At 42.8% G+C, this 27,469-nt stretch overlaps 1 protein-coding gene and 1 long non-coding RNA gene across 2 annotated transcripts in view; one reads left to right on the forward strand and one right to left on the reverse strand.

The window, feature by feature from the left end:
* The window catches only part of SLC13A1 (solute carrier family 13 member 1), a 94,580-nt gene that overhangs the window by 17,511 nt on the left and 49,600 nt on the right, over positions 1–27,469 (forward strand). Inside the window, exons 3-8 of the mRNA XM_056573787.1 lie at positions 584–712; positions 1,491–1,627; positions 2,031–2,218; positions 5,501–5,552; positions 5,646–5,691; positions 8,877–8,933. Coding sequence (XP_056429762.1) covers positions 584–712; positions 1,491–1,627; positions 2,031–2,218; positions 5,501–5,552; positions 5,646–5,691; positions 8,877–8,933 — 609 coding nt within the window. The remainder of the gene's footprint in view (positions 1–583; positions 713–1,490; positions 1,628–2,030; positions 2,219–5,500; positions 5,553–5,645; positions 5,692–8,876; positions 8,934–27,469) is intronic.
* On the reverse strand, positions 7,869–27,437 carry LOC130369074 (uncharacterized). Its single transcript, XR_008892660.1, has 3 exons — positions 27,305–27,437; positions 8,859–8,902; positions 7,869–7,956 (listed from the first exon to the last, which is right to left on the reverse strand). It is a non-coding gene; the product is annotated as an uncharacterized LOC130369074 (long non-coding RNA).

Raw genomic sequence — 27,469 nt, forward strand, 5'->3', positions numbered from 1 at the left:
ATTCGCGAATATTCGCGAATATATGGACGAATATTCGTCATATATTCGCGAATATTCGCATATTCGTAATATTCTCGTTTTATTTTCGCATATGCGAACATTCGCATATGCGAAAATTACCATATTCAAAATTAGCGTATGCGAATGTTCGCATATGCGAAAATTAGCATATGCTAATCTTCGCATATGCGAAATTTCGCCCGGCAGTCTCACACAGTAGTATTAGAGCCTTCTTTACACCACACAAGCTGGAAGCAGAGAGGGGTGATCACTGTGATGTGTGCTGTGAAAAAAATAAAATAAATAAACGAATATTCGTAATTACGAATATATAGCGCTATATTCGCGAAATTTGCGAATTCGCGAATATGCGATATTCGCGAATAATATTCGAATTGCGAATATTCGCGAGCAACACTATACATGAGGGTGTCAAAGCTCCTGTGCTACATAGGAAGACATCTATATTACTATATAAGACTGTTAAAACTTATTGAACAGAAGAAGTAGCCTGAGGTAGTAACTGAACCGTAACATGCATATTTCATTGTTTAACTTTTATTTTGTGTTTTGCTGGTTGCAGGAAGCAGAATGTGCATATGTACTCTTTGTAGTAGCTCTGTTCTGGCTATCAGAAGCTCTGCCACTTTCAGTGACTGCCTTTATACCTGCTTTAATGTTTCCCTTATTCGGGATCTTACCATCTAAAACAGTAAGTTTAGACCTTCTTGTGTTAATCATAGTACCTCTGTAATAACTTTTATAGTGGTTGGGATCAGTGTTGGATAGTACTGTGGACCCACTTATAAAAATGCAACAAAACCAACAAAATTCAAGCAGCCGCACCATATATGTCAGCCAAAGAAACAACATAGAACCTACTAATACTGACACTCCACTATTGTAAACCACAAAAAAAATATCCTTACAAAAAAAATGGAGACCCATCCACTTAAACCTCAAAAATGTTTTCAATGGCACAATAACTATGCACTGGTAACTTGCATGTAAATACATAAGTGGTCAATTACCCGAATGGGACAAGCTAGTGAGTAGGTGTGATGCACCCCACCATGTGTTTCGTCACTCTTCGTCAGGAGGCAGATAATGGTGTACTCACTTATGTACATAACCTGTATCCTATCTTACTGATAAGTTAACAGATTCCCTTGGGATTTTATATCATGATGACACTGTGATGGACAAATGTGCTCAGTTGAAAGGTGCCATAGGTTTTAATAGCCAAAAATATATGCCTAAACATGTCCTTTGCAAAGAATTCCCACTCCCAAAAAATGAACTGAACCCACAAAGAAAACACAAAAAATGGTGACCATATTTATAAATAGAACACACTATGAAGCCATTTCTGTACGTGAGCTGCAATGATTTTGAAAACTTTTAGAAAGTGTCATTATTGTGTAGATCTATAAAAGATACATTATCGTGTACATCTGAAACAGTCAAGTCTGCGTACTTTTTGTCTTCAGATTGCATCTACATATTTTAAAGATTTTCATCTCTTGCTGACGGGGGTGATTTGTTTGGCAACTTCAATAGAAAAATGGAATCTACACAAAAGAATTGCCTTAAGGATGGTGATGCTAGTGGGAGTAAATCCTGCATGGTACGTTATACACATATACTATATAAATAAATAAAAAACAACCAAACCCATAATATATATATATATATATATATATATATATATATATATATATTCTTTCGTACTGTAACATTTTTACGAATATATATATATATATGTATATAAACACACACACACACATATATATATATATATATATACACACACATATATATATATATATATATATATATTCTATATTCATATTTCATTATTTTACACTGGAAAGCTTTTACTATCTTACTAATCCTGTGTAGGGCTGGGTTAGCTCACCAATCACACTACAACATATTTTCTGTATAACAGCATATATATATATATATATATATATATATATATATTACTGTAAATTATTTTTATTTTTAACTTGTGTTCTTGTCTTTAGGTTAATGCTGGGATTTATGTTCAGTACTGGATTTCTTTCCATGTGGCTTAGCAACACCTCTACAGCTGCTATGGTGATGCCAATAGTGGAAGCTGTAGCTCAGCAAATCATTAATGCTGAGGCTGAGGTTGATGCCATGCAAATTAACTCATCAGAAGGCATTTACAATGAAATATTTGAACTTGACGGTACATATTTCCAAATTAAATAAGTCTGTGCATTTATTGCTATGTGTTGCATCGTAATAAGTCTATTTATTATTTTCTCACAAGCTAAGACATTGTGTATTGTTCCATTCCTTCAATGGCTCTATATCACAGGTGTAGGATTATGTAAAGAGTATGATGAATATATGATACTGTGTATCAGCTCTCTATTGATGACACTTTTTGAGTGAAAAAAAAACTCACGGTAACCAACCAATTAATATGGGGAGTGACTATATTAAAACATAGCTTTTACTAAGTATTCTTAAAATATCAGTGCTGCATCCAGTGTGGATGACTAAGTGCAATAACGGGACAAAACATGAAAATAATGATCTCAATACTCATCAAGGGTTCATGGATCGATTATACCCAGAATATAGAGTCAAGAGATAATAAAATCGTATAAAATATTGTCACACTCAATATGATTTTGCTTAATGAGGTTTCTCTAGAAAAAGGTTTCTCAACGCGTTTCTGCCGAAGTGTCTCGGCGTCCTCAGGGGAAACCTTTATAGAGTGTTTTTACACAAATAAAATGCCAAACAGAACCCTAACAGCCTGATATAAGTCCGATGCTTATAATGTCAAGCAATCATGGAACAAAATAGCTGTAGAGGTTGCCTCAGGACATCAGGTACCTAGAAAGAAAGAGAGAGGACACAATAAAGTATAGAGTGGGGGACATCCATATTTCCTTTTTCAATGATTCCCCCTCAGCCTCTACTCACATGCAGACAATGCTGCCTAGGTATACCTGAAAAAAGCACAAAAGGAAAAAAAAACCTATTCACTCATTGTCCTGTGAAGAGAACCAAGGTGACAGTGTCTGCTCCATATGTTGGTTACTCACGGTTACGATGTCCCGGCTGCAGGAGAAGTGGTGATGCGCAAACCTGCTTCAGCAGGGAGCTGCGATCCCCGGCTTCACTGCACACACCACATGTCAGCGGCGTCTCGTCAGTAGACGCAACAAGCGCAATAGAGTAAAAAGAAAAAGGTAAGTCTATGAGGTCATACAAGGAGGGGCATGTGGTCATATTACCTGTGTATGTAATAGGTTTTTGTTCTTAAAATAGAAACAGCAAGTCTGGACTCTCACCAACATTGGACCAACTCAAAACATACAATGATATATAACTATGTTCTGTAGAACATAGTATATTTATCAGGTAACAGTTTTAAATTTTTCAGGGGTATAGTGTCAATAGATATAAATTATTTATTCCAAAAGAGAAAACCCACGGAATCATGGAAACCACCAATGTGCCCAACTAATGAAAAGGGCACTATTGCCACTGATGGTAGTGGTGGGATTCAAAGGATCCGTGGGTGTCTCATAATAATGGAAATGTGCTAGAGCTAGGTGTACTCAGGGACACGATCTCCTGGGGGTGGGGAGCCCTACAAGGGGAGTATGACAGGAGTATAGTATGGGCCTAAGGGTCCTACCAATCCCTACACTAACTAGTCAGCCCTACTCCTAGGCAGCATGATCAGCCCTAAAAAGGGCGGTCCCGCACTCCAAACTCCTATGAGGCCCTGTGTTCCCTAGCTTGGTATGGTGAAACTAACTCGGAGAGCCTACTAAGGCCCTCACTCACTACCTGTCAGTCACCAGAACAGGAGACTGTGTCAAAGGAAACAGGCAAAATTAAGTTGTTCATTTAAACCTGTTGGGTAGGTAGTATTGAGTCGATGGATCCACCTGCTCTCCTTCTGAAGAAGTAAATGATCAAGGTCCCCTCCTCTAACTGATGGTGTCATTTTTTCAATGCCGATAAACTTGAGATTTTGGTAATTCCCTTTATGTGCAATATTAATATGCCTTGCTAGGGGGGTATCATGATTGTGTTTGATATCCCCCAGATGTTCCAACATGCGCTTCTTAAACTCCCTGATAGTTTTGCCAATATATCTAAGGCCACATTCACACGTGGCCATGTAGACTAGGTAACGGGAATTACAATTAATAAACTGTCTGATGTTCATCCTAGTGTTACCCGGTGAGAAGAAGTGATTTGTCCTGGAGATATGGGGGCATGCTTTGTACCGACCACAGGAAAACGTTCCTAGGGGTTTGGGGGCTCTATCTAGCCATGTTTCTCGTGATCTAACATCAGGGGCTAGATGGCTATGTGTGAGAATATCGACCAGATTGCGACTGATTTGTACTGAGCCTATGCAAACACTTAGCCATTTTAGCGACCGGGATCGCCGTTATTCTGCGCATGCGCATAGAATATCCTCTCTGACGCATGTGTCCGGGCGACCGGATATAACGTCAGACGCCGCTGACATGTGGTGTGTGCAGTGAAGCCAGGGATCGCGGCTCCCTGCTGAAGCAGGTTTGCACATCACCACTTTTCCTGAAGCCCGGACATCGTAACCATGAGTAACCAACATATAGAGCAGACACTGTCTCCTTGGTTCTCTTCACAGGACAATGAGTGAATAGGTTTCTTCCTTTTGTGCTTTTTTTCAGGTATACCTAGGCAGCATTGCCTGCATGTGAGTAGAGGCTGAGGGGGAATCATTGAAAAAGGAAATATGGATGTCCCTCACTCTATACTATATTGTGTCCTCTCTCTTTCTTTCTAGGTACCTGATGTCCTGAGGCTACCTCTACGGCTATTTTGTTGCATGATTGCTTAACATTATAAGCATCGGACTTATATCAGGCTGTTTGCATTTTATTTGTGTAAAAACACTCTATAAAGGTTTCCCCTGAGGACGCCGAGACACTTCGGCAGAAACACGTCGAGAAACCTTTTTCTAGAGAAACCTCATTAAGCAAAATCATATTGAGTGTGACAATATTTAATATGATTTTATTATCTCTTGACTCTATATTCTGGGTATAATCGATCCATGAACCCTTGATGAATATTGAGATCATTATTTTCATGTTTTGTCCGGTTATTGCACTTAGTCATCCACACTGGATGCAGCACTGATATTTTAAGAATACTTAGTAAAAGCTATGTTTTAATATAGTCACTCCCCATATTCATTGGTTGGTTACCGTGAGTTTTTTTTCATTTTCTGATAAGTTTGACTGGGAGCATTGGGTCACCTGTTGGGCCCTTATAACTTGAGCAGTTATCTCTTTCATTGACACTTTTTGAGATAATACTGATAAAGGTTCATTTGACACTAACAAAGCACAGCTTGCTTGCAGCTACACGTATGTGTTAAAAAACTAAAGAAACACCACTTTCTATGCAATTCACAAATATTATCCTTTGTGTTAATGACTTGCAGAAAACAGCATTGAAACAAGTAAAAAATGTGATCCAGAGAAACATGTTAATGGGTAAGGGTCAGAATTTTACAACTCCTAGTACCGGTCAGCTACCCTTTATTGTTGTCTAGTACAGTGTATATTTATAGTGAATATTTCTTACAGGTACACTAATGGGACAGTGACAGTGTTGAACAATGGAAAATGCTTGGTAAGTTTATATTTACATAATAACCATGTTGTGGAAAACATTTGGCAAGTAGTGTGTGCATGTGATTCTTAGACTTGGTTTACACACAGGAGGGAATTTATTATTTGTTTTTACACTGGTTTTTTGGTCATAAAAAGTCACAAAATGTTGTGAAATGGGTTAAAAAGTCACAGTGGATAAACCATAGAAAATGGTGTACTGAAGGGAAATTTCAGGAAATGTGTACCAGAGCAAAACTTATCACATGATCATTCAATAAATTTGGCGCACATGCACAGCATAAAATAAGGGCAGGCAATTGTTTACCTACACCAACGGTGATAAATTTGCCTAACAGCAATTTGGTCAGTATTTCTAACTAGAGATGAGCAAACTTACAGTAAATTAGATTCGTCATGAACTTCTTGGCTCGGCAGTTGATGACTTTTCCTGCGTAAATTAGTTCAGCCTTCAGGTGCTCCGGTGGGCTGGAAAAGGTGGATACATTCCTAGGAAAGAGTCTCCTAGGACTGTATCCACCTTTTCCAGCCCACCGGAGCACCTGAAAGCTGAACTAATTTATGCAGGAAAAGTCATCAACTGCCGAGCCGAGAAGTTCATGACGAATCGAATTTACTGTAAGTTCGCTCATCTCTATTTCTAACCAAAACCAGGAATGGGTACATAAGAGAAAAATGTGCAAATCTTTCCATTCCAGTTTTTCTTTGTGTTGGGTCTACTAAAATTCTACTATATGTGTGAACCTAGTCATAGAGTTTTATTACTGATGGAAAATTCTGTAAAATCCTGACCCAGCACCACTTTTCATGTATAGGGTGTATAGGCAAACTCATTCTATACTTCCTAAGACCAATAGGAAAATTGTACTGAGTACAATTATGAGTTAAAGTGTACATGTAAAGTTTATTATATATAGAGACTGAATATAACTAACTTTGCAATATATTATAATTACCTAAATTGAACTGTAGGAGAGAAATGTCTCCAGGTTTACCCCTTTATTATAGTGTATCTGTGTTTGTTACTTTGGCGGTAGAGGATCCCTACTCCTATGAAACCGTAGCCCATGGAGTCAATGATGTGCTGCAGCATTATTATGAGCATTATTTTATTTGTCTACAAGTAGGGAATCTTATGTTTAGTATATTTGCTATAAAGAAAACACTCCATGTTGCTATAGTAATAGATATGAATCCATTGCACTGATCTTTTTGAAGCTTCATTTCAACATCTGATATAATATATAGTCCATCTTAAATTTTCAATAATAGTAAGATGTGATCCAATTAAGTGAACAGTATACAGCACTGTGGAATCTGTGTGCGCTATATAATAAAAAAATAATAATTGATGGGTAAAATATTGTTATAATGTATAAAGCACATGATAACTGACCTCTAGAAATTTTATTAATACCCTGGCACATTAATCCACTTTAATGGTGCTCTCCCACTATAGAAAGTACTGGAATATATCTAGAATATCCATTGTTCTTAAGATTGTTTCCAGTCCCAGACAACTTGATGATAATGTTATAACATAAATCCTAGTGATATGCTATCACATTATAAAATGGGATTAACAGCAAATAGTGCTAACAGTTTCCCTTTAAATGTATAATGGCTTAAACATTCATATATTTAAAGCAACCCACACTAATACAGTTGTTTTGGGGTGAACTGAACACAACAGATGCACTTGCATTTGTGCTAAATGTTTAATAGGGTCTGGCACCAGTTGACACACTATGTCTACTGCACCCTCTTTTCCTTTTTGCAATCATTGCCATATTGCTTGCTAAGGCTGGATTCACATATATCCAGCATCTGGCATAGGTGAACTCAATATAGACATAAGTCAACAGACAAATACAAATCATATACCCACAAGAGGACCGATGTGGTCAGAACAACAGTGCAGGGTCCGGGATGTCGCCACTCCAAATCCCAGACCCTGCACTGTTATTCTGACCACATCGGTCCTCTTGTGGGTATATGATTTGGTTATATGCACTTTGTGATTATCATGATCTTGTCATACATGCACATAGCACCTTATATCTACCTGGCACTTTACTTATATCTGCCTACTACTTCCTACAAATACTGTTTACATGTATGAGTGTATATTGGTGTTTATATGTGTACTTACTATATTCAGTCTCTGCTTACTTATAGCCCTTCTGATTACCATCTTGGGTGCAGGATGTCCGGTGTTGCTGCTTGCTTTTGATGTTCAGTTTCTTCTTCTATGTGTGTTATTATTCTAATGAAATATCAATAACATTTATATATTTGTATACCCTTTCTAAGACTCCTTGTGGCTTTTGCTTGTTGCATAGGTGAACTCAGCCTAGATCTCGATGCAACTAATGCCATAACTAATGACAATATGCATCAGTTGTCATCAGTTGTATGGCATCCGGCTTTCATTGTTTCTGGATGCCGGACAGGGAAACGCAGCAAGCTCTGTTTCCCTGGTTGGTACAATCTGGCATGTCCCACCTTCCGGCATCAAAATTGAGACGCTGGATGATTGTGAACAGAACTGTCCCATTCAAATGAATGGGATCAGTTCTAGCATCAGTTTCCCTCCAATGCACTCTGGAGAGAAACTTTGTCAGAAGCTGGAAATATGTGAACCCAGCCTTATTCTGTTTTTCTTGTCTTTCTGGCTTGATAGTAAATAAGCTGCATTTATACAACAGAGAAAACAAAGATTGTATGCTATATCTATTTGTCTCTGGTAATAAATCTTTATTGTGCACCTGTCTACCCAAACACAGTACCATGTATGTCTTTTTTTCTACAAATAGTTGAGTATTTGAACATAAAAGGAAGTATTGCTGTTTCTGCAAACTGTTTATCCTAGTTTGCCCTGCAGTGAATCCTGGTCTGCAAGATAAGAAGTAATGTAATTTATGTCTGTTTTAGGCTTTGTTCATAGGGCCTTTTTTCATCTAGGTCAGACATGTACTGTAAATGCACCCATTTATTTCTACTGTGCAGACTTATATAAAGAGTGGCTTTTTGGCACATGTCTAACATGTCTATGTCTGAATACTTTGCTTTTAGTATACTAGCCGTATTTAATACACAGCTGCATCCATTTTATATAGAAATATATATAAATCTTCAAAATTCATAAGATCGTAAAAAATTACTTACTTTTTTTTCTTAAACTAGGCTGATGAAGAACATCTAGGGGAAACCTGCAGTCAACAAGAAATAGAAATACCAAAGGTAATGTTTAATGAGTACCTGTGATATCCCACAACAAAAAATGTTATATGGTACTCAGTACCTAATCCTGATCATTGTTACGCCGAGCGCTCCGGGTCCCCGCTCCTCCCCGGAGCGCTCGCTACACTCCTCTCACTGCAGCGCTCCGGTCGGTTCCACGGACCCGGGGCGCTGCGATACCGCCTCTGGCCGGGATGCGATTCGCGATGCGGGTAGCGCCCGCTCGCGATGCGCACCCCGGCTCCCGTACCTGACTCGCTCTCCGTCAGTTCTGTCCCGGCGCGCGCGGCCCCGCTCCCTAGGGCGCGCGCGCGCCGGGTCTTTGCGATTTAAAGGGCCACTGCGCCGCTGATTGGCGCAGTGGTTCCAATTAGTGTTTACACCTGTGCACTTCCCTATATCACCTCACTTCCCCTTCACTCCCTCGCCGGATCTTGTTGCCTTAGTGCCAGTGAAAGCGTTCCCTTGTGTGTTCCTAGCCTGTGTTCCAGACCTCCTGCCGTTGCCCCTGACTACGATCCTTGCTGCCTGCCCCGACCTTCTGCTACGTCCGACCTTGCTTCTGTCTACTCCCTTGTACCGCGCCTATCTTCAGCAGCCAGAGAGGTTGAGCCGTTGCTAGGGGATACGACCTGGTCACTACCGCCGCAGCAAGACCATCCCGCTTTGCGGCGGGCTCTGGTGAAAACCAGTAGTGACTTAGAACCGATCCTCTAGCACGGTCCACGCCAATCCCTCTCTGGCACAGAGGATCCACTACCTGCCAGCCGGCATCGTGACAGTAGATCCGGCCATGGATCCCGCTGAAGTTCCTCTGCCAGTTGTCGCTGACCTCACCACGGTGGTCGCCCAGCAGTCACAACAGATTGCGCAACAAGGCCAACAGCTGTCTCAACTGACTGTTATGCTACAACAGTTACTACCACAGCTCCAGCAACCATCTCCTCCGCCAGCTCCTGTACCTCCTCCGCAGCGAGTGGCCGCTTCTGGACTACGACTATCCTTGCCGGATAAATTTGATGGGGACTCTAAGTTTTGCCGTGGCTTCCTTTCCCAATGTTCATTACACTTGGAGATGATGTCGGACCAGTTCCCCACTGAAAGGTCTAAGGTGGCTTTCGTAGTCAGCCTGCTGTCTGGAAAAGCCCTGGCTTGGGCCACACCGCTCTGGGACCGCAATGACCCCGTCACTGCCTCTGTACACTCCTTCTTCTCGGAAATTCGAAGTGTCTTTGAGGAACCTGCCCGAGCCTCTTCTGCTGAGACTGCCCTGTTGAACCTGGTCCAGGGTAATTCTTCCGTTGGCGAGTATGCCGTACAATTCCGTACTCTTGCTTCTGAATTATCCTGGAACAATGAGGCCCTCTGCGCGACCTTTAAAAAAGGCCTATCCAGCAACATTAAAGATGTTCTGGCCGCACGAGAAATGCCTGCTAATCTTCATGAACTTATTCACCTAGCCACTCGCATTGACATGCGTTTTTCCGAAAGGCGTCAGGAGCTCCGCCAAGATATGGACTCTGTTCGCACGAGGCGTTTCTTCTCCTCGGCTCCTCTCTCCTCTGGTTCCCTGCAATCTGTTCCTGTGCCTCCCGCCGTGGAGGCTATGCAGGTCGACCGGTCTCGCCTGACATCTCAAGAGAGGACACGACGCCGCATGGAGAACCTCTGCCTGTACTGTGCTAGTACCGAACACTTCCTGAGGGATTGTCCTATCCGCCCTCCCCGCCTGGAAAGACGTACCCTGACTCCGCACAAAGGTGAGACAATCCTTGATGTCCACTCTGCTTCTCCACGTCTTACTGTGCCTGTGCGGATGTCTGCCTCTGCCTTCTCCTTCTCTTCTGTGGCCTTCTTGGACTCTGGATCTGCAGGAAATTTTATTTTGGCCTCTCTCGTCAACAGGTTCAACATCCCAGTGACCAGTCTCACCAGACCCCTTTACATCAATTGTATAAACAATGAAAGATTGGACTGTTCCATACGTTTCCGCACGGAGCCCCTTCTAATGAGCATCGGATCTCATCACGAGAGGATTGAACTTTTGGTCCTCCCCAATTGCACCTCGGAAATTCTCCTTGGACTTCCCTGGCTTCAACTTCATTCCCCAACCCTGGATTGGTCCACTGGGGAGATCAAGAGTTGGGGGCCCTCTTGTTCCAAGGACTGTCTAAAACCGGTTCCCAGTAACCCTTGCCGTAACTCTATGCTTCCTCCAGTAACCGGTCTCCCTAAGGCCTATATGGACTTCGCGGATGTTTTCTGCAAAAAACAAGCGGAGACTCTACCTCCTCACAGGCCTTATGATTGTCCTATCGACCTCCTCCCGGGCACTACTCCACCCCGGGGCAGAATTTATCCTCTCTCTGCCCCAGAGACTCTTGCCATGTCTGAATACGTCCAGGAGAATCTAAAAAAGGGCTTTATCCGTAAATCCTCCTCTCCTGCCGGAGCCGGATTTTTCTTTGTGTCCAAAAAAGATGGCTCTCTACGTCCTTGCATTGACTACCGCGGACTTAATAAAATCACGGTTAAGAACCGCTACCCCTTACCCCTCATCTCTGAACTCTTTGATCGCCTCCAAGGTGCCCACATCTTTACTAAATTGGACTTAAGAGGCGCCTATAACCTCATCCGCATCAGAGAGGGGGATGAGTGGAAAACAGCATTTAACACCAGAGATGGACACTTTGAGTATCTGGTCATGCCCTTTGGCCTGTGCAACGCCCCTGCTGTCTTCCAAGACTTTGTTAATGAAATTTTTCGTGATCTGTTATACTCCTGTGTTGTTGTATATCTTGATGATATCCTAATTTTTTCGGCCAATCTAGAAGAACACCGCCAGCATGTCCGTATGGTTCTTCAGAGACTTCGTGACAATCAACTCTATGCTAAAATTGAGAAATGTCTGTTTGAATGCCAATCTCTTCCTTTTCTAGGATACTTGGTCTCTGGCCAGGGACTACAAATGGATCCAGATAAACTCTCTGCCGTCTTAGATTGGCCACGCCCCTCCGGACTCCGTGCCATCCAACGTTTTTTGGGGTTCGCCAATTATTACAGGCAATTTATTCCACATTTTTCTACCATTGTGGCTCCTATTGTGGCTTTAACCAAAAAAAATGCCGATCCCAAGTCTTGGCCTCCTCAAGCGGAAGACGCCTTTAAACGACTCAAGTCTGCCTTCTCTTCGGCTCCCGTGCTCTCCAGACCTGACCCATCTAAACCCTTCCTATTGGAGGTTGATGCCTCCTCAGTGGGAGCTGGAGCTGTCCTTCTACAAAAAAACTCTTCCGGGCATGCTGTTACTTGTGGGTTTTTTTCTAGGACCTTCTCTCCGGCGGAGAGGAACTACTCCATCGGGGATCGAGAGCTTCTAGCCATTAAATTAGCACTTGAGGAATGGAGGCATCTGCTGGAGGGATCAAGATTTCCAGTTATTATTTACACCGATCACAAGAACCTCTCATACCTCGAGTCTGCCCAACGGCTGAATCCTCGTCAGGCCAGGTGGTCTCTGTTCTTTGCCCGATTTAATTTTGAAATTCACTTTCGGCCTGCTGATAAGAACATTAGGGCCGATGCTCTCTCTCGTTCCTCAGATGCTTCTGAAATTGAACTCTCTCCTCAACACATCATTCCTCCTGACTGCCTGATTTCCACTTCTCCAGCCTCCATCAGGCAAACTCCTCCAGGAAAGACCTTTGTTTCTCCACGCCAACGCCTCGGAATCCTCAAATGGGGTCACTCCTCCCATCTCGCAGGTCATGCGGGCATCAAGAAATCTGTGCAACTCATCTCTCGCTTCTATTGGTGGCCGACTCTAGAGACTGATGTGGTGGACTTTGTGCGAGCCTGCACTATCTGTGCCCGGGATAAGACTCCTCGCCAGAAGCCCGCTGGTTTTCTTCTTCCTCTGCCTGTTCCCGAACAACCTTGGTCTCTGATTGGTATGGATTTTATTACTGACTTACCCCCATCCCATGGCAACACTGTTATTTGGGTGGTCGTTGATCGATTCTCCAAAATGGCACATTTCATCCCTCTTCCTGGTCTTCCTTCAGCGCCTCAGTTGGCTAAACAATTTTTTGTACACATTTTTCGTCTTCACGGGTTGCCTACGCAGATCGTCTCGGATAGAGGCGTCCAATTTGTGTCTAAATTCTGGAGGGCCCTCTGTAAACAACTCAAGATTAAATTAAATTTTTCTTCTGCATACCATCCTCAGTCCAATGGACAAGTAGAGAGAATTAACCAGATCTTGGGTGACTATTTACGACATTTTGTTTCCTCCCGCCAGGATGACTGGGCAGATCTTCTACCTTGGGCCGAATTCTCGTATAATTTCAGAATCTCTGAATCTTCCTCCAAATCCCCGTTTTTCGTGGTGTACGGCCGTCACCCTCTTCCCCCCCTCCCTACCCCCTTGCCCTCTGGTCTGCCCGCTGTGGATGAAATTTCTCGTGATCTTTCCATCATATGGAGAGAGACCCAAAATTCTCTCTTACAGGCTTCTTCACGCATGAAGAGATTCGCGGATAAGAAAAGAAGAGTTCCTCCCATTTTTTCCCCTGGAGACAAGGTATGGCTCTCCGCCAAATATGTCCGCTTCCGTGTCCCTAGCTATAAGTTGGGACCACGCTATCTTGGTCCTTTCAAGATTTTGCGCCAGATTAATCCTGTCTCTTACAAACTTCTTCTTCCTCCTTCTCTTCGTATTCCTAATGCCTTTCATGTTTCTCTTCTTAAACCACTTATCATTAACCGTTTCTCTCCCAAATCTGTTCCCCCCACTCCTGTCTCCGGCTCCTCGGACATCTTCTCCGTCAAAGAAATTTTAGCATCTAAAAAGGTCAGAGGGAAAACCTTCTTTTTAGTGGATTGGGAGGGTTGTGGTCCAGAAGAGAGGTCCTGGGAACCTGAGGACAATATCCTGGACAAAAGTCTGGTCCTCAGGTTCTCAGGCTCCAAGAAGAGGGGGAGACCCAAGGGGGGGGGTACTGTTACGCCGAGCGCTCCGGGTCCCCGCTCCTCCCCGGAGCGCTCGCTACACTCCTCTCACTGCAGCGCTCCGGTCGGTTCCACGGACCCGGGGCGCTGCGATACCGCCTCTGGCCGGGATGCGATTCGCGATGCGGGTAGCGCCCGCTCGCGATGCGCACCCCGGCTCCCGTACCTGACTCGCTCTCCGTCAGTTCTGTCCCGGCGCGCGCGGCCCCGCTCCCTAGGGCGCGCGCGCGCCGGGTCTTTGCGATTTAAAGGGCCACTGCGCCGCTGATTGGCGCAGTGGTTCCAATTAGTGTTTACACCTGTGCACTTCCCTATATCACCTCACTTCCCCTTCACTCCCTCGCCGGATCTTGTTGCCTTAGTGCCAGTGAAAGCGTTCCCTTGTGTGTTCCTAGCCTGTGTTCCAGACCTCCTGCCGTTGCCCCTGACTACGATCCTTGCTGCCTGCCCCGACCTTCTGCTACGTCCGACCTTGCTTCTGTCTACTCCCTTGTACCGCGCCTATCTTCAGCAGCCAGAGAGGTTGAGCCGTTGCTAGGGGATACGACCTGGTCACTACCGCCGCAGCAAGACCATCCCGCTTTGCGGCGGGCTCTGGTGAAAACCAGTAGTGACTTAGAACCGATCCTCTAGCACGGTCCACGCCAATCCCTCTCTGGCACAGAGGATCCACTACCTGCCAGCCGGCATCGTGACAATCATGTACATATAATTTTTTTAATGTGTCTAGCACCTATATTTCTCTCACAAATACCTTTTTTCTGTTGCTCACTTGGTTTGTCATCCTGTGCTCTGGAAGGGATCTCTAATCCTCTCTTTTTTCCACAAATAACAAGCTAATTTAGGGTCCTTATAGACAGGTCAATGGTTAGCAGGAAACAAACACTGATCTCACTGATCAGCACTCATTTGCTGAGCCTTTACAAGGGTCAATCAATCATGCATTCAGTCAAATGCATTATTATTAGTTGCACATCCCCTGTTTAGACCAAGCAATGTGCTGCCAAGAATGATCATTTAAATGGCTTCACAAAAGGGTCAATCAGCCAGCTGATCAGTGGCTGATCACTGTCCCTTTTATACGGGCTACAAATTGGATATGAGCAATCCTAGGAACACTAATTTGCCCAATAATCAGCCCATGTAAAGGGGCTAAATATGCATTAATATGACAAAGTTTCTGATGGTAGAGACTGGATGACATTTATCTAATATTCAAGTATCAACCTTATTTAAAGTGAAACATTTTAGATAGTTTTAACAACCATGGAATTCAGATGAACTAGCAATAAAGGGAAATTCAAATATACATTTTATCTGTACTAGGTTATATATACGTATGTGGTTTAGTGTGCTTGTTAAGGCATACTGACTTGGTAGAGATGGATTAAAACTACCAACAGTTCTCAGCCTAGTGGATTTGTAAAAAGAATTAAAGAGTGTGTGTCACCAAACTAACTTTTAATATATTGTTCCTTATGTATTCATAAGACACTATTTACTTGTTGTTAAAATTCTGACCCTTTATATGTTTTTAATGTGATTGACAAAACAGCCACTAGGTGGCTCTGTTCTGTTCCCTCCCACAAGTCAAACAGTTAGTTTGGTCTTTTCCTCGCCTGGCAGGAGCCCAAACTCAGGGAGTGCATGCGGGGCATGGCACGGCACAGCTCTCGCAGGCTTCAGTGATGTTGCGCCTGCTGGGGAACGCCCACTTTCTCCTGCTGGGAGCCCACACAATGTGAGCAAGGGAAATGGTATGATACAGAGCTTTTTACAGGTCAGAATTTTTTTTAAGGGCAGGAGGAGTGTTAGGAGTAGTTAGGGAATATAATCTGAGTTAGTTTAGAAAATATGGTTTAATGACAGGTACTCTTTAAGTAAGTTGATGACTTAAAGGAGATATGCAGTGCTGAAAAACTTGTCCCCTATCCTAAGGATAGGGGATACCTTTCAGATCACGGGGGGTCCGACCGCTGGGGCCCCCCGCGATCTCCTGTACAGGGCCTCGGCACCCTGTGGGAAGGGGGGCGTGTAGACCAACGCACGAAGTGGCGGCTGACACGCCTCCTTTATACAACTCTATGGCAGAGACGGAACTGTGGGGGCTGAACTGGAGGAGGAGGGGGAGGGGCACGGTGGAGCACAGTTCAGGTTTCGCGAGATGGGCAGTTTTTCTAGTCATCTGACAGGAGAGGAGGAGCAGGATCACAAGTCACAAGTGGGGCGTGAACTGTCCAAGTTGCTGTTGTGGCTGTGCAGGAACCACATTCAACCAGTGGGCTGTAAAGGACATGTATTGTCCCTGACTGTAGTTACAGCTCCACATGTCGGCACTGCCGTGCACATTGGTACACACTGACAGGCTCAATGACTGGCCCACCTTCTGTTCCACAAAATTGTGCAGGGCTGGTACCGCATTCTTTGCAAAGAAATGACGGCTTGGGACTCTCCACCTCGGCTCGGCACAAGCCATCAGTTCTCTGAAAGGTGCAGAGTCCACCACTTGAAAAGGGAGGGACTGCAGCACCAGCAACTTGGACAGGAGCACATTCAGCGTCACATTCTGCGACGTTGGATGAGTGGGCGCATACTGTTGTCTCTTGGACATGGCTTTGCCAATGGATTGCTGGCGGAATGACTGACTCGAAGTAAGAGGAGCAGGAGCATCTGGAGCGACAGAAGATGGATTTGACACACAGCTCCCTTTGGCTGAGGTGGTGGAGCCTTGGCTGGCTGAAACAGGGAGTAGCGTGCCACTATGTGATGCAGCAGGCTGGACCACCGCATCGGAGCCATAGTTCTCCCAGGCTGCTTTATGGTGACGCTGCATATGTTGATGCAGGGCCGTGGTGCCAACATTGGGACCCTGGCCATGCTTCAACTTCTGCCGACACATCTTGCATGTGGCCTTGTTAACCTCCTCCGGATGCTTGATGAAAGACTGACACACCGCCGAGTAGCTGATTTTCCCACCAACAGTACGCACTAATTGACTGCTATTGGCGCCAACTCCAGGAACCCCTGTTTCCCTACCTCCCGGGAAGGTAGGCTGCCGTGAAGCAGGTGGTCTACCCCGGGCCCGTTTGGCTCCAGATTTTCCACTTCTACCACCATGCTACCACCTTGCTGGTTCAGCTGTTGCCTCACGGGCAACCTGCAACCCTCTTCTCCTGATGATGATGAAGTCCCTTCTGCACCCGGCTCCCAAGTGCGATCAGCTTCATCATCATCGAATTGTGTCTGCACGGCACTGATGTCCTCCTCAGGTTCCTCAACAGTGTCTGCTTTAGGAGCCTGAATGCTCACAACCCCACCTCCCACGCCACTCTCCTCATCACTACTTGCCCGCCTAGCGGAGGAAGCAGCAGATGTCTCCTACACTTCTTGGCTGGGCAGTAGCTGCTGACTGTCCTCTAGATCATCCTCACTAAATAGTGGAGCTAAACCCACAGGATAAGATACTTCTGTTGGGGAGGGAACAGCATAGGACAGAGGCAATGGAAGGACAGGGACTGCTCCTGGGCCATGCCAACTGAGGGTTATGTTTGAGGAACCCACCGACTGTTGACTGGGTGTGCCAGATGTCATTTGTGACTGATGTCACTTGTGTCACTGCCTCAGGAGCATCTCTCATATGCTGTATAAAGCGAGAGGATCCGTGTCCGGTTTTTATGCAATGGAAATGTTCTGGCACTCTAATTCATTGGTGCAGTCCTACCCCTTTTGACAGACACAATGGCTATACAACCCACTGACTGTTGACAAGGGGTGTCAGATGTCACTTGGGATGAAGTGGATGACCGAGTTAACCAATTACTGACAGCAGATGGTTGCTGGTCGAGAAACAACCGCTAGCTGATACCAGGAGCTCAGGCCTCTCGCTGCAACTCCTGCTGCCACTCGCCCGTAGTCTGCTGCGACCTCTGCCTGATGAATTTAGGCCTCCTCTGTGCACATCCTAGCACTTCTCTGCCTGGCATACTTAGTGCGTATACGAGGGGAGTACAATATGCTCCACTACACTTAAAACAGTATTTGTTTACAACACCAGCCAGTGTGTACTTTTGCCTGGCCTTTCACAGTATTTAGGCCCTTGAGACTTTAACAGGAACAAAAAAGTACACCACTTACATGTACGTATATGGTATGCACTTATGAGGGGAGAAAAAATGCGCTAAAGTACGCTTAAAAAAGTATTTGTGTACAACACCAGCGGGTGAGTACTTTTGCCTGGCCGTTCACAGTATCTAGGCCCTTGAGACTTTAACAGGAACAAAATAGTACACCACTTAGATGTACATATGTGGTATGCACTTATGAGGGGAGAAAAATGTGCTACAGTACGCTTAAAAAAGAATTGGAGCACAACACCAGCAGCACACACCAGTGCTGCAGCACACAGTCGCTCTGTACTACACCCAAATATGCACTTTCTCTCTTAATCTCACTCTCTTTCCTATCAGTGCTTCTAGGCAGGATTTGTGCTTGAGCTGAATTGCTGCTGTTCTGTGCAACACACTGCTCTCTGTCCTTTTCTGTAATAAAATGCTGTAGACAATGACTTGGCGGTTAATCGCTGCAGTAGGAATGCTTTTCTGTGAAACACACACTGCTCTCTGTCCCTTTCTCTGTGCAACAGAACGCTGATGTGACTAGGAGGTGAATCGCTGCTGGAAAAAAGCTTTTGTGTGCAACACACAGCACTGTCTATCCCTATCTATCTCTCTGCAGTGAAAGGCTAAAGTGACTGGCCACAATAAGGCTTCTGATTATATAGGGCTGTGACATCACACGGGTGACTGGCTGCTGATAGGCTTCATGCTGCATGTGATTCAGGGTCATCCCACCTACCTTGTTCCTTCCTTCCCAGGATTCCTTGCCCCATGTCCTCACATGTGGATCCACCATTTTAGATGCCCTGGAGTCTGGACCGCACTAAATGGAGTTTAATTAAGCGATTTGCGTGATAGAATCACGGCAATATTTGCATTAATTGTGAATCAAATTTTTCCTGAAATTCGTAACAAATTCAAGATAAAATCTCACAAGATATTACGGTTACCTGTGTGTCCTTGTGTCAAATCCTAGAGCGTGTAAATTGTATGTCTCCATTGCAATGGTTTATGGCAGGGACGGGGACAGCCCGCGTCGTCTCACTAACTCTTTTTAATTCAAGTCCCAAGAGCCCTAATTAGCATCATTTTTATTTCTAATTAATACTATATGATATACAGAGGTTCACATTTAATAATTTGCTACTCTTTTGCGGCAATTCTATCACTACAGTAAGCCCATTAAAAGTGTGTGTGTACTGGTTTTAGAACACTGAAGAGGTTAAAACTTTTCCGCGGAGGTACACACAACTTGGAATTCTCTCTCTCTCTATTGTCCTTAAAGGGGTACTCCGCCCCTAGACATCTTATCCCCTATCCAAAGGATAGGGGATAAGATGTCTGATCACGGGGGGTCGGTGGGACTGGGGACCCCCAAAATCTCCCAGCTGCACCAAGCATTTGTTTAGAGTGTCGCGGCCATGCCCTGCTCATGATGTCACGGCCCCGCACCTCAATTTAAGTCTATGGGAGACTTGCATTGAGGGGGCTTGGCAGTGACATCACAAGCAGGGCAGAACCGTGACGTCACAAACTTCCACCCCGCATCACCAGTCATCCAGCACGGAGCGGACCCCTGCAATCAGACATCTTATCCCCTATTAAAAGGATAGGGGATAAGATGTCTAGGGGTGGAGTACCCCTTTAACCTTACAGGACCTATTTGAAGCTCTCTAGACTAAGCACCAACTTTTTCTAACTGAAAAGGCTGGACTAGCAATAGACCCTATTTATTGATTGACTAAACTGGACTTACTCTGGTAAAAGCCAGACCTAGAATAATCCACCAGGTAGGGTCCAGCTCTCTGGGGATGAACAAGGGACTTTTCCCACAGCTTTCTGGAATCTTCTGGATAGAATATTAGCTGGGAAGCATATCATGTGACTGCATTATGCAAACATTTAACCCTTACACAGATGTGAGACCTCAGTGTATGTTATTGCAGTAATGCAATGTACAAAACAGTTTTGCAGGTTAACTTACAGTACCCCATTCACAGGTGTATGCAATTAGGAATGGGTTTTCTCAGTGACAAGACAACTTCTGGTATACTGTAGCTAGGACATGGGGACCAGGACACTGCACATGTTTCCTCCAACTCTTCAGTAAAAAAAGATTAACTGCTTTGATTTTGGACATGTGATGAAAGTGAGCAATGTAGACCTTGCTGTGCTTCGCTAAGGCTCAGTGAAAAAAAAAGAATTAGTATTAAGTGAATGCATCAGTAACCATCATTTCATGATTTCTGCTGCTTTTATCAGTAGTGAGGAGGACACTTAAACCATAAAACTGAGACTGCATAACCAGCAGCAATAACCAGTAAGAGTAGAAATTATACTGTATATTAGTTTGTCCTGATATAGCAGCATAAAATGAATAGAGATGTTCTTAACAAACAGGTTAATGTACAAAGTCCATTGACACATTCCAGTGCATCAGGTTTTATGAGAACATATGGGAAACATTTTCCATCGAGATGCCTAAGAGAGTCTATGTATTTTCCTAGAATAGGTAACCAGTTGTACATTAATTGCTGAAAATGCTTAAAGGGGCACTTTTTTTTTTAAATCAACTGGTGCCAGAAAGTTAAACAGATTTGTACATTACTTCTATTAAAAAAAAAAAATCGTAATCCTTCCAGTACTTATTAGCTGCTGAATACTACAGAGGAATGGTTTTCTTCTTGGAACACAGAACTCAGCTGACTAGTGAATCAGGTCTCGACCGCATTGCAACCTGGGAAAAATCTGAGACAACAGTCATTTTGTATGCTGTTAAAAATAAATATTGGGGTGAAAATCACATATGAATTGTAAGAAAACCGTCACATACAGGTACAGACACTATATTATGAACTACACTAACTTTACAGCCCCTGTAGCAAAGTCAAATAATAAAAAAGTCCTGGAATACCGCTTTAAGTAAATGACCTCTCAACGGACTCCTGTTTATCCACACTATAACATAGTGTATTGGGTTTAGTATGGGTGAACAGGATCAGGCTAAGATTCTACTTGTTTTTTTTTGTCCTGCGTTTTTTGGTTTGAATAAAATGCAAGAAAAAACGCCAGTGCAATTTCCTGCGTCTGGCGTTTCTTCTGGCGTTTTTTCACTTGTGTGGAAATTGCATTTTTGTCCCCTTTGGCGTTTTTTTTTTTTTTTTTTTTTTTACCCAAAATTAGTTGGGTACCAAAAAAAAAAAAAGGATGCAGTAGAGATGGAAAAAAATTTATTTAAAGAAATTTATATTTTTATAATGGGTAGGGGAATATGCAAATCAGCTCATTACATCACCTTCTCAGGCAATGTTCCCTGGTATCAGCTTAGCTCCAGTTACAGAATATAAAAAGCTGATCGGGATTAATGCCAAGCCAGAACTCTCTCTCCAGAAGGAAATAGTACCCATCTGCAGACAGCAATTTCAGGGTTCTTGCCCCTCATCAGTACAGAGCAGGGTGATCTGGCTTGGCTGAGAGGAGGGGCCTTAGACCAACTAAACGGGATGAGTATTTAACTCAGGGAGAGTTCACCACTCCTGGTGTGACTGAGCTTTCAAGGGCCACTAAGCACTCCGCAGGCATTCTGGGTAGGGGAATATGCAAATCAGCTAATTACATCACCTTCTCAGGTGATGTTCCCTGGTATCAGCTTAGCTCCAGTTACGGAATATAAAAAGCTAATCGGGATTAATGCCAAGCCAGAACTCTCTCTCCAGAAGGAAAGAGTACCCATCTGCCAATGATAAAGGATATACGCAAGGGTATCCTAATGTTATAGGATGCCAATGATAAAGGGAATGTATAAACATATTGATATAAATATTGTATACTATTCCTCCTTCCTTCCTTCCTTTTCCAAGTGTTAACAACTTACTTTTGTTACCCTTTGTAGATTGTAAAGTTTAAGTAATTCCCAACACAGGGTTAATAATACAAAGGTTTATTCACTAATACACTCTATAACTTTATCTAACATATATACATATCCATATAATATCAATGTATCTCAGTGTATACAACAATGGTAACTTCAATACATTAACATTATACTGGTTACATTACAATTTGCTCTGTACTGACGAGGGACAAGAACCCCGAAACAGCTGTCTGCAGATGGGTACTCTTTCCTTCTGGAGAGAGAGTTCTGGCTTGGCATTAATCCCGATAAGCTTTTTATATTCCGTAACTGGAGCTAAGCTGATACCAGGGAACATTGCCTGAGAAGGTGATGCAATGAGCTGATTTGCATATTCCCCTACCCAGAATGCCTGCGGAGTGCTTATTGGCCCTTGGAAGCTCCGTCACACCAGGAGTGGTGAACTCTCCCTTAGTTAAATACTCATCCCGTTTATTTTTATAATGAAATTTAAATTCATTTCTAATAAAGTGTGTGTGTTTCACTTTTTTTCTCTCTTTTTTGAGATTTTTTAGGTAGTACTACTACTCCCAGCATGGAACACACTGTATCATGATGAGAGTAGTAGTACCTGTACTAATAGACATATCACCCGATGCGATCGTCCATAATATAGCAGAAATGCGGAGCAGCTCTATACAGCGCTCGCCTCTCTGCACTATACTCCGGCCAGTGATGTGAATAGAACATCACTTATTCATATTTTTCGCCCAGAGTGGGGATTGGCCGGATGGTTGCAGCCAATCACAGCTCTCAGTGGGAAATATGAATGAGTGATGTTCTATTCATATCACTGGCTGGAGTATAGTGCAGAGATGCGAGCGCTGTATAGAGCCACTCCGCATCTCTGCAATAGAAAGGACGATACCCGCTGTGATATTTCCTTAACTGCAGGTACTACTACTCCCATCATGGAGCACACTCTGTTCCATGTTGGGAGCTGTAGTACCTGCAGTTAAGGACAGATCACAGTAGGTATCACTGACACTTGCTGTGATCCTCCTGTATAATGTGTAGATGCGGGTGGCCGCTCTTCTATGGTCCCCTGCACTGACGTATATATACACCTATTCATATTTCCCACAGAGAGTTGTGATTGGCTGGAACCATCTGGCCAATCACAGCTCTCTGCGGAAAATATGAATAGGTGTATATATACGGCAGCGCAGGGGACATAGAGTGGCCGGCCGCATCAATAAATTATACAGAAGGATCGCAACGGACCTGCGGTGATCTGTCAATTAGTATAGGTACTACTAGTCCCATCATGGAACAGTGTGTTCCTTGCTTGGAGTAGTAGTACCACCTAAATAATTAAGGAAAAAAAGTGAAAAACACACACAATAGACTTTTATTATTGTCGGCTACATTTTTAGGTCCCTGCCCGCACACATAAATTGATCCCTGTTTAAAAATTAATAAAAATTTAGTTATAAAAAATAAATGTTGTTAAATACAATTTTTTCCATCACTACTGTATCTTTTTTATTATTTTTTTATGGTACCCTACGACATTTTATTAAAAAAGGTATCTCCATCACTTTTTTGGATCACTAAAGTCCAAAAGAGAATAAAAAACACCTGAAAAAACGCCAAAGTTAAAACCCACATGGCGTTTTTCTTATCGTTTTTTTTATTCCCATAGACTTCTACGATTTCAGGGAAAAAAACGTCAGTGACTCAATATGCTGCAATTTTGCAAGGAGCTGAAAAAGGCCAAAAAAGAGGGAAAAGACGCCAAATGGATTTTAAAAAAGCCGCAGCGTTTTTTGGTCAAACAAACGCCATGCAGTAGAAATTTTGCCCTACTGTTTTCCTTTAAATGGAGTATCCCATTTGATACCTAAAATGTCTGTTTCTAAAGGCTAAATTAATTATAACCATTCAGGCATTTTTTTCTTGTTGCTTGGAATGTTTTTTAAACATTTTATTTATTTTTTTTGCATTTTTACACTGTAATCATTATAGATAGAGATGAGTGAATTTTAGAAAAATTCGATTCGGCCGATTTGCCGAATTAATAAAAAAACAATCATTTCGATCTGAATAACTTCTCTGCAAATTTTTATTAGTAATGTTTTTTAATTCTTTTTTAGGTAGTACTACTACTCCTAGCATGTTTCATGAGGGGAGTAGTAGTGCCTGTGCTAATAGACAGATCTCCCCGAGTGTCACTCCTGACACCCGCTGCGATCCTCCTGAATAATGTATAGATGAGGGCGGCCGGACGCTCTTCTCTGGTCCCACTGTAGTATGAGTATATGCTGTATATATATATATATACCTATTATTCATGTTTCCCCGCAAAGAGCTGTGATTGGCTGGAACCATCTGGCAAATCACAGCTCTCTGTGGGAAATATGAATAAGTGATGTGAATTCTATTCACATCACTTGCCGGCAAGAGTATAGTGCAGAGATGCGAGCGCAGGAGAAAGCTGCTCCATCTCTGCAATAGATAGGACAATCGCATCTGGTGTCAGGAGTGATACCTGCTGTGATCTGTCTATTAGTACAGGTACTACAGCTCCTATCATGGAACAGTCTGTTCCATGCTGGGAGTAGTATTACTACCTAAAAAAATAAAATTGAGAAAAATAAAGTGAAACACACGTACACACACACTTTATTAAATACAATATTAAAATACATTACTAATAAAAAAATTTAAAAAATTAATTTAAAAAAATATATTATTTTTACATTTAAATGGCCCCTTTCTACTTTTATATTATTGTCGGCTACATTTTTAGGTCCCTGCCCGCCCACATAAATTGATCCCTGTTTAAAAATTTACATTTTTTTTTTTGTCTTTCAATTTTTGGGAGTGGGCAGGGACCAGAAAATTTTGCACTAAATATAAAAAATGGGGCTAAAAAAGTTGAAAGTGAATAAAAAAAAGTATGATTTACAATGAAAACTAGAAAAAAAAATTATGAAATGCACTCCTCATTCATTTTTAATATTGAATGCTGAATTTTTTGGTCCCTGCCCGCTCTCGAAAATTGAAAGACAAAATTTTTTTTTTTTAAACAGGGATCAATTTATGTGGGCGGGCTGGGACCTAAAAAATTTATCCGACAATAATAAAAATGTAGTGTGTGTGTGTGTGTTTCACTTTTTTCCCTTTATTTTATATATTTTTTAGGAAGTACTACTACTTCCAGCATGGAACACACTGTTCCATGATGGGAGTAGTAGTTCCTGTACTAATAGACAGATCGCCCCGGGTGTCACTCCTGGCCCCCGATGCGATCGTCCATAATCTAGCAGAGATGTGGAGCGGCTCTAGACAGCGCTCACATCTCTGCACTAAACTCCGAGCCAGCCAGTGATGTCAATAGGAATTCCCATCACTCATTCATATTTTCCGCCCAGAGTGGGGATTGGCTGGATGGTGGCAGACAATCACCGCTCTCAGAGGGAAATATGAATGAGTAAGTGGCCGGCCGGAGTACAGAGCAGAGATGACATGGGCGATCTGTCAATTAGTACAGGTACCACTACTCCCATCATGGAACAGTGTGTTCCATTCTGGGAGAAGTAGTACTACCTAAAAATTTTAAAACCCCCAAAAAAGTGAACAACACACACACTACATTTTTATTATTGTTGGCTACATTTTTAGTGCCCTACCCGCCCACATAAATTGATCCCTGTTTAAAAATTAGTATAAATTTTGTTAAATACAATATTTTCCATCACTACTGTATCTTTTTTAATATTTTTTTTAATGGTACCCTATGAAATTTTATTAAAAAAGGTATCTCCATCACTTTTTTTGAATCGCTAATGTTCGTATTTTCTCCGTTATTGCCTCCTAAACGGACCACACTAATAATGGATGCAAACTGATGCAAAGGGATGCATTTAGTGGCATCCATTTGCATCAGTTTTTCATCCGCTGGTATCAGCCATCGGCAGACTCCCGCAGCCGGGACTATTACTACTCCCACCATGGAACAGACTTCTTTCCATGATGGCAGTAGTAGTTCCCTGGCTGCGGGTAGTACAAACACTAATGGGGAGGCTACATTAGTGTTTGTACTACTACATAGAAACATAGGATGTGTCGGCAGATAAGAACCATTTGGCCCATCTAGTTTGCCCAATAATCTGAATCCTATTGATAGTCCCTATCCCTATCTTATATGAAGGATAGCCTTATGCTTGTCACATGCATGCTTCAACTCCTTCACTGTATTTGCAGCGACCACTTCTGAAGGAAGGCTATTCCATGCATCCACTACTCTCTCAGTAAAGTAATATTTCCTGACTCTTTTCCATAATGAGGGTTGTAGTACAGCGGCTGAGGGATTGATCGCACTGGGTCTCCCTTTTGAGACCCGATGCGATTAGAAGTTATTAAACAGGGGAGGGGGCGGCATGCTCCACTCCCCTGCGATGTACAATGTATTTTTACTTTCATTTTTAAATTCCCCGCTGGGAGCCCTGAATGGCCGATACGGAGGAGCCATTCAGGGCTCCAAGCTGGATTTTTAAACTTACAGTGTGCCTAATTACTGTATAATCACATTCCCCCTGACTTAAGTATATTCATTTTATCCCCCCCCCCCCCATGTGTATATGTATGATTCCCCCCTCCGCCTGCTGCCCGGTCATCTTCTAGCGCTGTCACAGTGCACACAGGGACATGCCATTCCATTCCTTTCTACTCATCTCCGTATCTGACAGAGAGGTGCAACGGAGCATGGAGGGACCTGTCTCCCCTGTGCGATGTTATAGCTGTTATAGATGTTATTTTTTTTTTCCTGATTAGAGTCATATACAAATGTATATTTTCTAATTGGTTTCTATTTTCTGATTCTATTTTTTTTTACAATAATAAGTGCATGGCCATCTTGCTTCTGCTGTTTTTAACTGAATTTAGAGATATGCTTTACTGCAAGCCCCATAGGCAACAATGGGTAGAACAACTAACATTTACATATATTGGAAACATTTCTGGACATTCTCTGTGACCTCTTCAAATGGAAGGGGACCCTGAGTTTCAGTTAATGCAAATGGTGTCTTATCTATATACTCATGTCTCCTTTCAGTTTAATGCTTTACAGATTCATTTCCAGAAGCTGCCATCTTATGATCACAGAACATTTTGAAATATTTCAATATATAGATGGAAAATAGAAAATGTAAATAAACATCACCAATAAATCTTAAAAATATGTTTGCATAAAACTTGATTTAAACAAAAGGTCATTTTGTGATGACACCTTCCCTTTAAAGGGGTTATTCAAGTGATCATATTCTAATTTAAAAAAAAAAAAAACACTTGGGGAGGCGGTAAGACAAAAAAGAAACTTTTCTTACCTTTCGCACTCTAGTGCCACCACCAGAATCACTGAACTCCAGTTCCGAGTATCTAGCGCTTCCAGGTTTGGTCATATGATGTCAAATGGATGCTAGTCCAATCAGCGGCTGAAATTCTGAAGGGCCGATAGAGGTGCTGGAGTGAGAAAGGTTAGAGAAGTTTCT

This window comes from Hyla sarda, chromosome 4 (genome assembly GCF_029499605.1).
Source record: "Hyla sarda isolate aHylSar1 chromosome 4, aHylSar1.hap1, whole genome shotgun sequence".
Lineage (NCBI taxonomy): Eukaryota > Metazoa > Chordata > Amphibia > Anura > Hylidae > Hyla > Hyla sarda.